Source organism: Lytechinus variegatus, chromosome 12, assembly GCF_018143015.1.
Source record: "Lytechinus variegatus isolate NC3 chromosome 12, Lvar_3.0, whole genome shotgun sequence".
In the NCBI taxonomy this organism is placed as follows: Eukaryota; Metazoa; Echinodermata; class Echinoidea; order Temnopleuroida; family Toxopneustidae; genus Lytechinus; species Lytechinus variegatus.
In genome coordinates, this window is record NC_054751.1 from 10978089 (window position 1) to 10994833 (window position 16745).

At 34.9% G+C, this 16745-nt stretch overlaps 1 protein-coding gene across 1 annotated transcript; it reads left to right on the plus strand.

Moving 5' to 3' along the window:
- The first annotated feature begins 39 nt into the window (after positions 1-39).
- Positions 40-13453, plus strand: LOC121424782 (charged multivesicular body protein 7-like). The gene is made up of 9 exons (XM_041620558.1): positions 40-416; positions 1841-2006; positions 4111-4302; positions 5046-5116; positions 6931-7042; positions 8941-9060; positions 10604-10708; positions 11975-12173; positions 13004-13453. Exons 1-9 carry the CDS (start codon positions 148-150, stop codon positions 13111-13113), a joined length of 1344 nt encoding a protein of 447 aa, XP_041476492.1. The 5' UTR covers positions 40-147; the 3' UTR covers positions 13114-13453.
- Positions 13454-16745: the final 3292 nt, after the last annotated feature.

Here is a 16745-nt window from a genome sequence, read left to right on the forward strand (position 1 = left end):
TTCAAAATTAACACAGCTGATTTATGTGTAGTCCATGATATGCGCAAGCCAGTGCAGTGCAGTGTGTGAATTGCCTTTGGACGGTGGACTGTTTTTGTTTGAGAGAAACAATACTCTTTGAATTTACATGTTAATTTCAGCCAAATCATGGATACCTCTGACACAGGCACAGAATATCTACCTGATTGCTGGGAAGATGATGAACGAATGGGATATCTGTTTTCCGGATTTCGTGAGAATCGTCAAGTGAACCCTCGAGATTGGGACAACAAAATGAAATTCTGGTCAGAACTTGTCTTGAAATATGGACAAACTCAAAGAACTCTTTTGTTTTCGATGGAAGATTTGACACAGAGATTCAAGAGGAAAGGAGTGGTTCCACAGTGCATAGGTGCTGTGATAAAAGAAATGAATAGGTAGATTGAACAAGATTCTAATGATCTTAAGTTAACTAAAGATGAACCCTGATCTGAGGCCTGACTCAGTCAGAGAGCTCAGGGGGGCGTTTCATGAAAGGACTTGTCGGACATTTTATCTGACAAGTACCAGTTTATCCGACAGTTACCATAGGAACAGTGCGTCTCAGCCAATCAGAATCATGGAAAGATGTCAGATCTGACAACTTGTCGGATGAAAATATTGATGAAACGCTCCCCAGGACTCATCCGTGTAATATAGGCAGCAGGTACTCTCCAAAATGGGGTAGAAAAGGGTCGCAATAGCACACCAAATAAAAGGGGAAAAATAAATTATGCACTTAATCGATTATATGGATGAAGGTCTATCGTGACACAGAATCCTGACTTCGAGGCACAAACTGGACCCTCAAAAAAAGGAAAAGTTCTGTCATTTTCGTTCTTTCAAAATTGAAAACAAAATGGCCGATCGATACAGAGAACGAATGTGACATGGAGGTCTAACTTTTTTTTTTTTAGGGTCCAGTTTTAGCCTTGATGTCAGGATTTGTGACACAATAGATCTTCATCCATATAATCAATGTAAGTGCATAATTTATTTGTCTACCCCATTTTGGAGAATACCCATGTCTGCCTAGTATTGATTACACGGACGATCCTGGGTTAGTTAAAGATCTGCTCCAATTTGTGTCCGGACAGGTTTGTGTCTGAATAATCAATTTCAAACGTCCATTTGGAGAAGTAAACAAGCAAATTTTCTCAAAATTTTATTACAATGTGTAAGGCCATATTTAACAGAGGAAAATATTGGAGACATAACTATTGAATTTAATTTTGTGTAGATCTAATCTACAATTCCCAAAGACAAAAAAGAAGACTTCAATATTCATGATATTATTGAGTGTCTGGACACAGGCACCACTCCCTACTTTTTTTTTTATAAACCCGCAGGAAACTTTTTTTTTTATAAACCCGCAGGAAACTGTTTTTTTTTCAGAGATACCAAGTTCAAAGACATCCTATAGTACAGTGGATGTGATGTATTTTCTTTTGTTTTTCTGTTGTGTTTTTTAGATGGATGTTGTTCATAATATGATAACACATTCACAGTTTTGGCATCTTTTTGTTTAGATTGTCATATTAATATCTAACAATTTGGGAAACCTTGCTATTTCTTAATTAGCTTTGAAGTTGAACAGTATTACAAAACCACAGGAAATTTAGTCATATATGATGAACCCAGCTTGTTTCAGTTCACATTAGTATAGGAGTAGTGTAGGCTACCATATGCATTGATACAAAAGTGAGAATCTTGAGAGAAATGTGCTTTTTAAATCACTTTAACAGGTTTATTACTCTAGATATTATGAATTCATGTTTAATGCAATTAATAATGAGCCTAAGTCGTTCTCTTATATTTATAGGAAGGGTCAAATGGTAAGAGAAGAAGATTTAAAAGTAGGTACAACATGGTTGTCGTGGGGAGTCGACACCTTTGTTCGAAGGCCATGGAGATGGACGTCAGCTGCTTTCTTCCAACAGACGAACGAGCCTCCTACAGGAAACTTTGTATCATCAGAGTTATTAAAGGTATACTGACAATCCCCTATCATTGTCTGTTGTCTGACACCAAGGTAGAATTTCATAATTTCATTATCAATCTTAAAGTAGGGTTGTAATAAAATGTAAATCTGATAGTGGGGCACAGGGTGCTACATAAGCACTTGCCTGACTGCCTGGGGCAAGTAAAAGGTAGAGTCAGGCAAGTGTTTTGAAGTAAAGACCAAAACTACTTGCCCGAATTGGGCAAGCAAAATTCTCACAGTAGAATGACCAAAACTAGGGTCAATATGATATATTGATATATCAATAGGGTCAATATGATATATTGACCCTAATTTTGGTTATGGCAGGCAAGATAAAATCACTTTGGAAAAACAAATGCAATAACAAAGTTGATCAGTTCATGTCAAAAGGGAGAAAAAAGGTCAATAGTTTAGAGAACCGCAAATGTTCTTTTGGAGAGGGAAAAAACAAAATTTTCAACGGCAAGTAAAATAAATTTCTGGGCAAGTATATTCCAACTATTCAAAAATTTATTTGCCCGACTGGGCAAGTGCTTCTGAAAAGTTATGTACATGTAGAACCCTGGTGGGGCAGAAGGTGTATTTTTTTCTTCCCCTGGCATTCCATTGTTTTGATTTCTATTATGTAATGTAAAATATCTGTTCGCTGAATGGTTACATTTATTTTAAATATTATCCTAATTGAGATTTGAGTTTTTTTCATTTTTCTGTTCACAAAATTCATTTGACAAGTATAATTGTCTGATTTACCATACATTCTTTAAATTGTTGCAAATATTGAATGTTTTAATAATCAATGATAGGATTTTATATTACAATCAAGAAGTGAAAAATTGGGGGTAAAATTTTTAAACAATAAAATCAGCATTGCAAAATTCAAATCATGTTTTGCCCTTATGAAACTTTCTAGATCCAAAGGAAAGGTGTAGTATCAATTCTAATTATTATTTTCTCAATAGAATCTATTCTTTGACATTTTGAATTCTACTTTATTTTGGATGCCATATTTTCCCATCAGGTTATATGCCTGGAGGCTTTATAAAGAGGTAAAATTGGTGGTAAACTTTACTTTTTAAATTATTTATTAAGATTGAGTAATATCATTCACATCTTGGTCTTAGCAGCCTTTTAAGATGGCTTAAATAGGCCTACATATTTGTTTTTGCAATGAAAGGTGACCTAACTACATGTAGCATTCAAATTGTATTTTAACAGAAGTTTCAAGAAGCCATTCTCACAAGACATAATACTTTTTAATGTGATGGCACAAATCATGTAGTGAATTTTAAGTGTTCAGACTAGTTGGACTACATTACATTTTCTTTGCTCTCACACTATTGCAATCTTTGAGAAATCATTGCATTTTATGGTTCTATGGAAGTTTGGAGCATGAAGGACAAGTCCATCCCAACAAAAACTTGATTTGAATAAAAAGAGAAAAATTCAACAAGCATAACACTGAAAATTTCATCAAAATCGGATGTAAAATAAGAAAGTTATGGCATTTTAAAGTTTCGCTTATTTTCAACAAAATAGTTATATGAACGAGCCAGTTACATCCAAATGAGAGAGTTGATGACATCACTCACTCACTATTTCTTTTGTATTTTATTATATGAAATATGTTTCATATGTTGTGAAATGAAGTTTCATTCCTCCCTGAACACGTGGAATTCCATTATTTTAACATTTTGTGCTTCAGGCAAGGAGGTCCTAATCGTCAAATTCGTAAAAATTGAAATATTGTATAATTCAAACAATAAAAAACAAAAGAAATAGTGAGTGACATCATCTACTCATTTGGATGTAACTGGCTCGTTCATATAACTATTTTGTTGAAATAAGCGAAACTTTGGAATGTCATAATTTTTTTTATTTTACATCCGATTTTGATTAAATTTTCAGCATTGCGCTTGTCTGATTTTTCTCTATTGATTCAAATAAACATTTTTCTGAGGTGGACTTGACCTTTAAGGTACATGAGGCTGTGCCCTATGATGGCTCTGATCATATAGTAGAATGCTCTTCAGTCAAGTAAGAATGTTCAGACATGTAATTGATTAATTGTACTTTAATCTCTCACTTTTTTTACCTGTTTGATTTAACAGGAGTTTGGAGAAGCCCTTCTCAAGAGACATCACGAGGCTGTGCACTGTGATAGTACTGACCATGTAGTGGAATACTCTGCTTTCAAGAAGAAGTGTTCAGACTTGTGTAAGGATGACGCTTCCTTTGATCTCATCTTAATACATCTTCAGAAAAGGAAACAGGTTCTTATAACAACAGATGACAATACAAAGGTTTGTTCATGCATGTTTAAATTTTCGTTCTGTCCATAATATTAAGATATGGAAAATACAAAGTAATTGAGAAATATTTATTGTAAAGCATGTATTTACTGGAGGACTGTGAATTACTTTTTGCTGAAAGATATTGGAATCAACATAATGACAAAGAAGTGACTAAATGCAGCCAAGATCACAGTTACTGCATGCAAATTTATGTATGAGAATAAATACAATTTTTTGTAACGAACAGAACTTTTTTAGAACATTTTCTGAAAGATAGCAAGAGTCCTTTTCAGGACTCCATTATCTACTAGATGTACCTGCAACCTATTGACATTGTTTTCAACTTATCCACAAATTTCATTTTCATTTGAAATCCACATTTAGTATAGGTTTGATTGGTGAGTTAGGAGGGGAAAGCATTTTTTTTAACACACTCCATCAGCATGTTTCAACAAGTTATTATATTCACAAATACATTTTGTGTATGTATGCAGCAATGGTTAGAGTGAAAAGTGGACACTTTGGCAATGATGACCTTAAAAAAAATATCAGAAATAAGAAAGCACCATAAAATTTGTACATACAGTCTTCAAGTATTTAGTTCTTCAATGAAATTTTTAAAAGTCTTTTTATGTATTTCCAGTAATTTTGTCAAGGTATGGGTTCAGTGTCTTCGAGCTTTCCATCTCCAAAGCTCCTGAACACTTCAAAGATCATTCCATGACTTAGTGGTTTTGATATCTTTCTTTCAGATAATTAAATTTGCTTCCAGAGGTCAGAAAGCTGTGACACCAGTGACATCTGTAGAACTTGGAACTCTGAGGTGAATAAACAATTAAAGGGACATATTACAAGGCTCCACATTAACTTTTTTTGGTGGTGGCCCGTTCGGGCCACCAAAACCTTCAAATAATTTTTTTTGGTGGCCCGAAAAATATAAAGAAAAACATTAATTAAAAATGAATAAAACAAACTGAAATATTCTGCAATCACTAACACGTACCACTATTCTTTGTACATCTTGTATATAAATTGTGCTTGCTGTTATTTTACTTTGCATAAAACAAAAGAAAAAATGAAGAAAGAAAAAAAACAAAGAACAGGTCATAAAAAAAAATTGAGAAAAACAAAAGAAAGTTAAAGAAAAATAAAATAAAATTATCAAAAAATGGGGAAAATTATTATTATTCAGTAGAAACATGTTCTTTAATCAGGTATTTTCAATGAGAAGGGGTATAAATGGTTTAATCACTGAAAAAAAATGAAAGAAAAAAATAAAATGGCAAGTTATCTGGAAAAAACAGTGAGACAATTCCTTCCCTATATTTGACAAAATGATGGAAAAAAAATCACATGTCATGTCAATGAAATGCCTTCCCAGAGTATTTACTTCCTTAAGAGTGGTTTAAGAAGTCATTTGTAAACAAGAAAGAAAGAGCGGCCTATTTATTTTTGGCTCAAAGAGACACAGCTTCGAAATAAACCAAATATCAACATACATACAAATGCACATATGGGACTGTGATGTACTCACCTATGTGTATTAATGCATTTGGAAATCGGTCTTTTTGAGTCAAAAGAGAGGTCATAATTCCTCCTTTTAATGCTTGCAATTAATCAGGTTTCAGTAATATGGACTGTAGAAGGGCATTTCATTGGTGTAAAATGTGACTTTGACGTAGATTTCCAAAGTTCTGGGGAAGATTTCTTAGCAGTAACATTTCGTATCGCAGCTCCCTGGGTCTGAATAGTCTGCTCGTGCACAGCTAGCTGCATTGGTTTCATGCATGCAAAGCTCAGCCAGACAGCCGGCGCGGCCGGCTGAATAATAGGTACTGTATGCTAGCGGTAGGCCTACATACTGTCATGACTATGCAATCTTTGTGTGTGTGTGTATTTGTGTGTAGATTAACAAAAAAGGCGCATGACGAATTGGCTTGCAATTTTAACTGTAGAAGGTTGATAAATGCATGCAAAATCGGGAGAAAAATTGCGCTACTTTGAAAATTATTGGTTGCCCGATTCGGGCCACCAAAACTTAACATTTTTTCAATAATGGTTGCCCGAGATGAATTTTTGGTGGCCCCGGGCCACCGCTAATGTCGAGCCTTGCATATTATTTAGGGAGATTTATTTTCCATGTTTGACCCTCTTAAAATATTACACATTTGTATAGAGGTACTGTGAATGGTTGTAAGTACCTGAATGGGGACATGAAAATCAGGGTTTTAGTCTCTGACAAACTTAAACCATACAGTAATTTTCTCTCAATATGCTTTGTACTCCTCATTCAAGATTTGTGAATTTTGGCAGTAAGAGACTAACTTGATTGTGAATAATAATTTGATGCCACTGACAATTTCTTGTAAATTTAAGAAGATTATCATTTTTGGGGGGATGGAAAGAGTGGGGTTTGACAAGATACTATTCAAACACTTATGACACAGTATATTGATCATCCCGAATATCACTTAGAAGCAATAACTGCCGGATACCAATACAAGACTTTGATATGAAGGGAGCATTTATTATCAATTTTAGATCCCAGAATCAATCTAGTATCTAGTTGTTAATTTCAAATTTGCCTCTAGTTGCTGTATGTTATGAAAATTGATTTTTTTTTCAATTTGTTCACAGGCTAAAACATACCATCAACTCAATGCAATTGACGATAGAGAAACTCTCACGAGCTATCGAGCAAGAAGACAAGGAGACTAGACAGTATCTAAGAAAAGGAAAGAAGAATTCAGTGAGTATCCACATCGATTGCATTCCAATGTCTGACAAATCGAATGAGGCTCATGTCATGTCTCAGACTCATTTTACCTCTTGAATCCCCTTTTTTTTGTCTCGCCCACCAGAGGTGAAGGCGAGACTTAGGGATCCAAATGTCATCCGACTTCCGTCCGTCCATCACAAACCTAATTACAAATAATTCCACAACCGTACGTCGCTTTTCAACCAAACTTGGATGGTAGATGGACTTGGGGGACCTGCATGTTATGCTGCACTCGGAGGTCACATGGAAAGGTCATTTTCAGGTCAACGTTAAAGTTTACATGCAAGACTCTCTTATGACACCTAACTCTGCAACCGTAAGTCTCTTTTCAACCAAACTTGGATGGTAGATGGACTTGGGGGACCTGCATGTTATGCTGCAGTCGGAGGTCACATGGTAAGGTCAAAGGTCATTTTCAGGTCAACGTTAAAGTTTACATGCAAGACTCTCTTATGACACCTAACTCTGCAACCATAAGTCTCTTTTCAACCAAACTTGGATGGTAGATGGACTTAGGAGACCTGCAAGTTATGCTGCAGTTGGAGGTCACACAATAAGGTCAAAGGTCATTTTTCAGGTCAACATTAAAGTTTACATGCAAGACTCTGTTATGACACCTAACTCTGCAACCGTACAGTACGTCACTTTCAAAGAAACTTGGATGGTGGATGGACTTGGGGAACCTGCATGTTAGGCTGCAGTCAGAGGTCACATGGTAAGGTCAAAGGTCATTTTGAGTATAATGTTAAAGTTAACATGCAAGACTCCCTTATGACACCTAACTTCACAACCGTACGTCACTTTTCAACCAAACTTGGATGGTAGAATGACTTGGGGGACCTGCTTGTTATGCTGCAGTTGGGGGTCACATGGTAAGGTCAAAGGTCATTTTTAGGTCAACATTAAAGTTTATGTGCAAGGCTCTTATGACAAGTGTTATCATCCCAGTCATTTTACAATGAAGTTTCGATACAATTCTAATGCGTGCCCTCGCAAATCACGATATTTCAGGTCATTTTCATGTGTGGGCGAGACACAAAGTCGCTCTTGCCTTGTTCTTCTTTAAGTTCGTCAGAGACCTAGTAATCTCTTTTCCTGATATTCTGTTAGTCTGTGACAAAATCTTAAGTTTTTGTTCAACTTGCTCTCATTTCTTTATTTGAGCATCATTTATGTTCATACTTGGTACATATGATCGTTGAGTAATACCACATGAGAGCTCATGAGTTTGATGGGGTCAAAGGTCATCTTGAGGTCAAATGATATGAGATCACGTTCATCTTTTAATTTCAAAATCTCATAAATCACGTCAGGCTCATGTCATGTCTCATTTTCCCCTCAAATCTCTTTTCTTGTTTTAGAAAAGTGATATACTTGTAATTATAAGTATAAATTTGAAAGTGCTGAAATATTCCTTTATTTATTTACCTTTTCTCTCTCAGATGTCCTAGAAATATGCATATAATAAAATAATTGAAATTTCTTAATTATTCTGGTAGGGCTTACTCATGAGCCATATTTATTTCTAACATCACTTCTTCCTTTCCATTGAAGATGTTGTGGCAATGATTTAAAATATTTAAAAAATGAAATTAGAATACCATATATTATATATTATGCAGGTTTATATCATAATTTGTCTTGGATAAACAAATTCAGGAACTGTCTGAATTCTTGTTGTAAAAATGTCAAATCTGTCGTCTTGTTTTGAAATGCACACTATTTATTTATCTTGGATACAAATTATATGTTCTTTTAAATTGTCATTTCCCAATATCATTTTCGAAAAAATAAGTCATTTTGAGCCGTTATCTTATGATGGTGAATTGAATAATATGAAGTAGTAACATTACTTTGTTCTATTCCAGGCAAAGAGTGCTCTAAAAAGGAAGAAGATGGCTCAGAAAAAGTTATCAAGTACAGAATCAATGCTGGATGCCTTACGACAGCTTCAGGAAAAATTGGAGTCGGTTGAATCTGACAAAATGGTATGTTACATGCATTGTAGTACAGTCTGACCTCACATGGTGATCCAGCCTTTATTAAAGCTAAACACGACTGCCCAAAATTCACAAAGGTTGTTTTGAATCTTGCTTGAAATCATGGTTTGTGCTTATTTTTCTCATGGATAACTTTAATTCAGTGTGTATATTGAGAAAGGGTCCAATAGTGAGCATGTACTTCAATTACAGTATGCTAAATTGACTCTTGTACCAAGGTTACTCCATTAACAAGCCAACTGTTTATGTAATTTAATCATCACAAACGGTGGACTCACTATTAAATGCTGTGACCTTTTAAACTGGCATTGATATTTAGTACCTTGTGAAATTTTTAGTACCTTGTGAAATTTGCATAAACCAGGGTTTCAAACCACAGATGATTATAAAACCACCTTTGTGAATTTAGCCTGACAAGTCACAGTGAGCATTTCCAATTCTCTGAATTCAAGATAAAATTTTGACCAAATATAACAGTTCTAGAACTAGATCTAGTATGTTTTTACAGTTGTGAAATAATAAAATCTAGGCTGTAGACTGAGAATGTAAAATTCCCCTCATAAGAAGAGCATCTGACCACATGAAGTATTACTGATTGAAATAAATCCAGTCTACTACTAACATGCCTTGCTTGTTTGGTTATTTCTGAGCAATTATTTATATCAGAATAATTATTTGGGGTTGTAATTTTACATCTTTACATACCAATGTTAGGAGGTCAATTTGTTGGATTCTGCATGGATTCAATTTGTGATTATGAAGCCACAACTAGAATTTATGTGAAAGGCAAATAAATCTCCTTTGCTCTGGCATCACATTGTCTATATCTATTTTTATTACCTATACAAGGCATTTCAGCAGATAAATAAATGTTATATTTCGCTCGCTACTTTCAATCCGAGACCAAAGAGGTAAACATTTGCCATGTTGCCCTCCCTGGACTTTGCCCGTCCTGTACAAAAACAGGGCAATATTGGCCATATTTCTGCTAGTGCGCTTGCGCAGTAAGAGCCGATTTTCATTGCTAATTTCAGTATTTGAAATCTGGCTGGAACCAGTTTAAGAACCAACGCATTGTAAATAATGGGCGGTGCAGTCAGTGCATACACAAAACCAAGCACAAGATTTCTATGCGTTAAGTGTAAGGCGCACCATGCATGATGCGCGACTACAAAGTAACGATTTACGTCAGAATTACTTAGCAAGGGTTACTATCCTAAGTTCGTGAATAATCTGAAATCAGGAGTGATAAGCAAACAGGCATATAAATTGTTACAAATGATAACTTGTAGTACACATTGTGCAGCCATTAAAATAGGTACCGGTAATTATAATAACAATGACTGGCTCTTTTAGGAAACATCAAATATGTTGCCCTTAAAAGATCCATATTGCCTCTCGGGCCAATATGGTGCTGTTGCGGGCGACATTGATGTTCCCCTCAAGGCCAGTCAATATTATATAATTATTATCATCATCATTCAGAAATTGTAATGTATGACTGTACTGTCCTGAATTGTGTTCTCTGCAGGTATTGGATGCATACCGGTATGGGGCAAAAGCGCTCAAGAAAACCTTTGATGATAATGGCCTCACACCTGAATCTGTGGATGATACAATCTCCGATGTCCAAGAGGTATTTCATTCATTTTCATTTTCAAATTACCCTTTAAAGGGTGATTGAACTGTACACCATCACCATGTATGGTCTCTCATAATTGTGTTGTAAATAACTGGGCCCCATCCCACAAATAGTTACATGTGATCCAATCAATCGTAACTCTGTGGAAAACCATCAGTGTCATAATTTTTTCGACAGGAAATTTGCAAAATATCCTTTGTAAACAAAGGAGAACACACCAAATTGTCAAGAAGTCAATGAATTTATGTACATCATATCTAGAAAAAAAAAATGAATAAACATGTATTATGTATGTTGACTTTGCTGGCTTTCCATAGTTTCGATTGATCGGATCAATCACAGATCTTTGGAAGACAAGCCCCTGGTCTTAAAATATGTCTTTGAGATTATTGTTAACAATACAGAAATTGAAATAAGCTTGTAATTTTATTTGTATAGATAAACTAAACTGTGCTTAGAGGAAAATTGCTAGTTTTTCAGCTTGATAACATAATTATTGTGGTATGAATATATTGAGCAGTGAATTGGTATGTGATCATTCAAGTTGGCCTAAGATTATACTGCTCATGATGTTGTATTATGCTTTAGGAACCTGTCGGGATTTGAGTACCGGTAGTTGAGGGTGTATTTTGGGTGATGATATAAGATGGTCTGTTTGCTTTAAAAGGGATGGATTAACTTTGTCTAGAGTGAGGAAATTTGCATTCACTAGCACTGAAATCCCAGTAAAACTGTGATGCTTAAATGGGTGCTTGTATTATATATTGCACAATTTTTTTAAGAAGTCATACAGTGGCATATAAAATGGTCTGTATATGAATGTATTCAAAGTAAACGATTATCACGACATCTATATTCACTGGAATGAATTTACGACGAATGAGGCAGTCACAACAACAAAACTAACTCCATACCGGTCAAAACTGTTTTTATATTTTCAATGACATACCATTGGTTGGCTTGTTTTGAGTCAGATCTTTTGTTGTGGCTGATTTTAAAAACTGATTTTTAGCTTCGGAGGGAAAGTGCCCTTGATGTCTGATAATTTTGTTTTTATAAAAAAATAAAAAATAGAGAAAACTATTGGTGTAGGTCTGATGAAAATCCATCAAAAGCCATTAATTATTCACTTATTTTTTTCACAGGTTTTCATCAAAACTACACCATATTTTCTCTAACATTTCTGCATTTATTTAAATCAACTCATCATCTTAATGTTTATTCCTCATCCCTTGAATTTTTCTAATTTACATGATACAGGTCATGGAAATGTGCAATGAGATAGACGACACCATGGTGAGAGGGAACAAGTCTATTGATGAAACGGTTAGCTTCGGTGCTGAGATAGACCAGGATCTACTAGAACAGGAGCTAGAATCCCTCATCAGCGGGGACTTTGATGTGTCAATGGCCACCACTCCATCCAAGTCTACAGAAGAGAGGAAAAGCATGGCCAAAGGTACGCTATTTATGACTTGTTTAGACAAATTTGGTGTACAATTTGCAGCTTGATTTCTAGTATTAACAATTAGGTTGCACAGGCAAGAAAGATTTTATATGTCACATGGCAAAAAAGGGATATTTTTGAAGAATTTAATTATATGTCTTGGATCTAGATTTTTGATGTCATGAAATTCAATTATGACATCATACAAAATGAATCATGACATCAAAATGAAATCATTGTAATGAAATCATTATTATGATGGCATGGGTTTGAACATTATTTTGAAACCTTAAGTATATAACGTGCATGTCTGGTAAAGGTAGGGTGAAGTTTTGCTCACTGATTCCTAGTGAGGCTATTATTTATGCCTTGCTTGCATCTATGGCACAAGCAAGACATAAGTGCCACTACTGATCCCATTTTGAGCAACACTGTTGCTGACCCAGGAGCATTTCATCAACATTATTGTCAAACAATACGTCAAATCTGAGATTCTTGGTTCTGATTGGCTGAGAGGCATGGTTACTGTGGTAACTGCCAGATAAAACATCTGATAAGTCCTTCATGAAACATGCCATAGAGACTGATGGCCAAGCACTATTTTTTACCTTATCAGGGGGCTGTTTCATAAGTTAAAAACGACTGGTGAACCTTTCTTATGCGCTAAATAATCAACAATGAACATTAATGGTGAATATCATTTACCATAAGAAAGGATCACCAGTCGTTCTTAAAGTCGCTCTTAACTTACGAACAGCTTTATAAAACACCCTCCTGAACTCGGCTTTTTCCCAGCATTTCACTCTCTTTGTAATTATCCTGTTCCTTGTTCATATATTCAGATACAAGTGGAACCATGCTAGATTTACCAGATGTGCCTTTGGAATCACCTACTGACCTTGATTCCTCCTTCCAAAAGGACAGTATACCAAAGAGTGAGATGGCATTGTGACATAAGACACAAGTTACTGTACTGATCAACAAATTGTCACACTGTCTTCTATAGGCACTGTGCAAGTATTGCATGATGTATGCCAATAACTAAACTATCATCATGTTCAGTTTTGGTTAATTGCCACTTGGTCTACACCCACTGGCCCGTATTCTGAAGTAGGGTATAATTTAGACCATGGTCTAAATCTGTGCTAAAATTATGGGAAGCCAAATGTGTCAAAATTTGTATTAAGTTTGTATTATGTTTCTTATGTGTACTGTACTCTTTCCTGATTCATCGATGGTGAAGACAAACGTTTATTTATACTTCCTAGACAATTATGAATGATTTGAGAGCCAAATGAGCTGAAATATGATATCTCTACTGTTAGTGATTTATGTAACAATTGGCTATCCATACTTAAACCACAACTTTAAACCTGAGTTTAAGTTAGACCCGACTTAAGAATACGGGCCACTATGTCTACTTTCCTTATGGTCCCATCCCACATGGACTAATCCTAGTTATTCTACAGTTGTGCTCGAAAGGTAGTGAACCTCACCATAAAATGCACTCCTTCATGCCAAGTGTTGAATGTAGACAACAACACTACAATGTTCAGCCAGCCCAGAGAAACATATTTTATCGAATGTAATATCTAATCCCGACTTCCCAATTAAATATCTAAAACATGACAGAAAGTTCACTTTAAAGATGTTTTTGTTGGGGTTCACTAACTTTTAAGCACCACCGTACAACTAATTTTTAACTATTAATTTAAATCTATTTGGTATTAATGATGTGTAGCCCATGTAGCATTTATTCTTATGACTATTTAGGCTACATGCATTGTATAGTATATCCACTTGGTCTGCCGGGTATATAATTAGGCAAACTGTTTATGAGCCAAATATCCATTTTACAAAGTGCAAAATAATAAGTAGACCAAGTAGAAAATTAAACCAGCAGGGGCTCATAACACAAAGCTTAGCATCATCATATATTATTTCATCATATTATTTGTTACCAAACATTATTTTGTAAATTTAAAGATTATTCATTTTTAAAGTTTATCTTGTCAGATAAAATCAAAGAGTTCGTAAGTTATGTGTAAAATGCAGTCTAGAATCTGACATATATGGGTAAAACCTACAATTCACACTGTTATCAACTTGGTTTTCATATAAGCAGAAAAATAGGAGAAAAATATTACCGGTAATGAAAGTTTGACAAACAAAACATCAGAGAATTCTTGAAATTTTATTTCTGCTGTCAAATGCAAGCAACTGCTGATATGTTGTGTAATGCAAATGACATACATTGATAATACTTAATTGTTCATTATCAATTAAAATAGTTTTTCCCTGGAAGTGTTTGTGAAATAATGTGTCTGGTGATATATTGAATGCACCCAGGTAAAGTCATTCTCAGATTTAATTTGAGAAAATGTCATTTTATGGAATTTACATTTCATGACATATTGGAGAGCTGCTCGTATGTAACATCATAAAAATCTACTTTGATGAGTTTTCGCCAAAGTTTATAATACGTCTCGATAAAAGAATTTGGGTCCTTTACAAAAAAAAGTCTCTTTTTTGGGGAGGGGGGGATATTAAACCACTTTTGTATTGATGTGACCAAAATTTTCAGTGTACAATCTTTATGTCTTGTTCCAATTTGCAATCACTAAATATTTAGAAATAAGCAGTCTTTTCCATGAAATATGTCTTCAAACAAACTGGCATTTATTTTGATCAGAATAAGCACAGTAATACCATGGTCACATTTGCTCTTCGGCGGCCGTACGATGAGTCATATACAGCCGTTCTATTAATTTTAATTCAAACCACCTATATATATGCAGCTGGTACAAAAATGTTAAAACGGCTGTTTCCAACTCGCCGTACGGCCGCCGTAGAGCAAATGTGACCAAGGTATAAAGAGAGAGGGCATTAAACCTGATGAATTGGAAAATAAATTTATTCATAAAAAAGAAATAGAAAATTTATATAAAGGTTTACACCTCACTTTTGTTAGATTGGAATAGAAGAAGAACAGCTAACTTTTAATTCTCATTATTGGAACTTTTACCCAAATTTAAATAATGCAACTCAAATTGTCAACCTTTATGGTTTTGAAAACACTAGCTTTCTATTCTTCTGGTATATCTAAAGCCTGTCTTTGATACAAACAAACTCAAGCTATAAACCTATTCGTGAGTGTTGTAAGACACACAACAATGTGTATTTTAGCTTACAGAACTCCTTTTTTCTGTTCAATGAAAACCACTTTTATATCTTATTCCAGGGAGGACTTCTTCAAATCCTCACATTTTTGGATATGCATGAATTGTTTGAGAATGTGTAAGCCAGGATAACTGTTAAAAGCTGTATTACAGTGACATGCAGACAGGGGATTAATCATGTCTTAACCTGATTCATTGCAGTCTTAAATATCAATCCTATTATGATGGCTTGGATATGTATTAATCACCAACTCCCCTATTCTGAATTATAGATAATGTTCCAGTAACAAGTCCAACTTACTGCAAACTGACCAAAGGTACATGTATGTCTTTCAAAGTGACATGCACCTCGGGAGTATTCCATGAAAAGACTAGTCAGACATTTTATCTGACAGTTTCCATATTAACAGTGATTCTAAGTTCAGCAAACTCAAGGAAAGTTGTCAGGGCCCAGTCTTACAAAGAGTTGCGATTGATCCAATCAATCGTAACTCTTTGGAAATCCATCAGTGTCATGATTTTTTCTACAGAAAATTTGCAAAATGTCGTTTGTAAACAAAGGAGATCACCCCAAATTGTCAAGAAATCAATGAATTACTGGATATACATTCATATCTAAACAAACAAACATGTTGACTTTGCCGGCTTTTCATAGTCGCGATTGATTGGATCAGTCGCAACTCTTTGTAAGGCAGGCCCCAGACAAAAATGTTCATTACTTTCATTGGTGCAACTGCCACAGTATCTTTTAATCTATCGGTTCATGGAAGCCAAATGTGACAGAAACATTGGCTTGTATGGGTTCAATTCAGAAAAATAAAGAATTGTATGCCAACTAGTGATGGCTGTTTAGGATTGGAAATGAAACAAGATATTGTGTTATGGGCAATCTAGTTTAAGCCAGAAGTCTAAAATTAAAGGAGCATATATTCATTTTAAATATTGCTTTTGACACTCTTAGTCTTAGGCTACTTATAGTTGTGACACAGATGAGGCCCTGTTTTGGGGTGAGGTTTGTAAACTTTAAGGCCTGTATTCTGAACTTGTTTTTTTTTTTTTATTAAACCCTGGTTTAATGTTGTGGTTCAACTATGGAGAGCCAATTGGGGCACAAATCACTAACAATAAGCATTCAATTGATGAACTGATATGACACCCAAATTGTTGTTCATAATTGTCTGGGAATGATAACTGAAGTATTTTTCTTCATTATGAAAGCAAAATGAAGTAAAAAAGTAAACATAAGAAATATACAATATAAATAGAATTTTTAGATTTTTGGCTCCCCATAATTTTAGCACAGAGTTAGACCATGGTCTAAGTTAAACCTGACTTCAGAATATGGGCACAAGTCTTTAATAATTTACCTGCTCCGCGTAGCAAATTAATTGTAATGACTAGACCA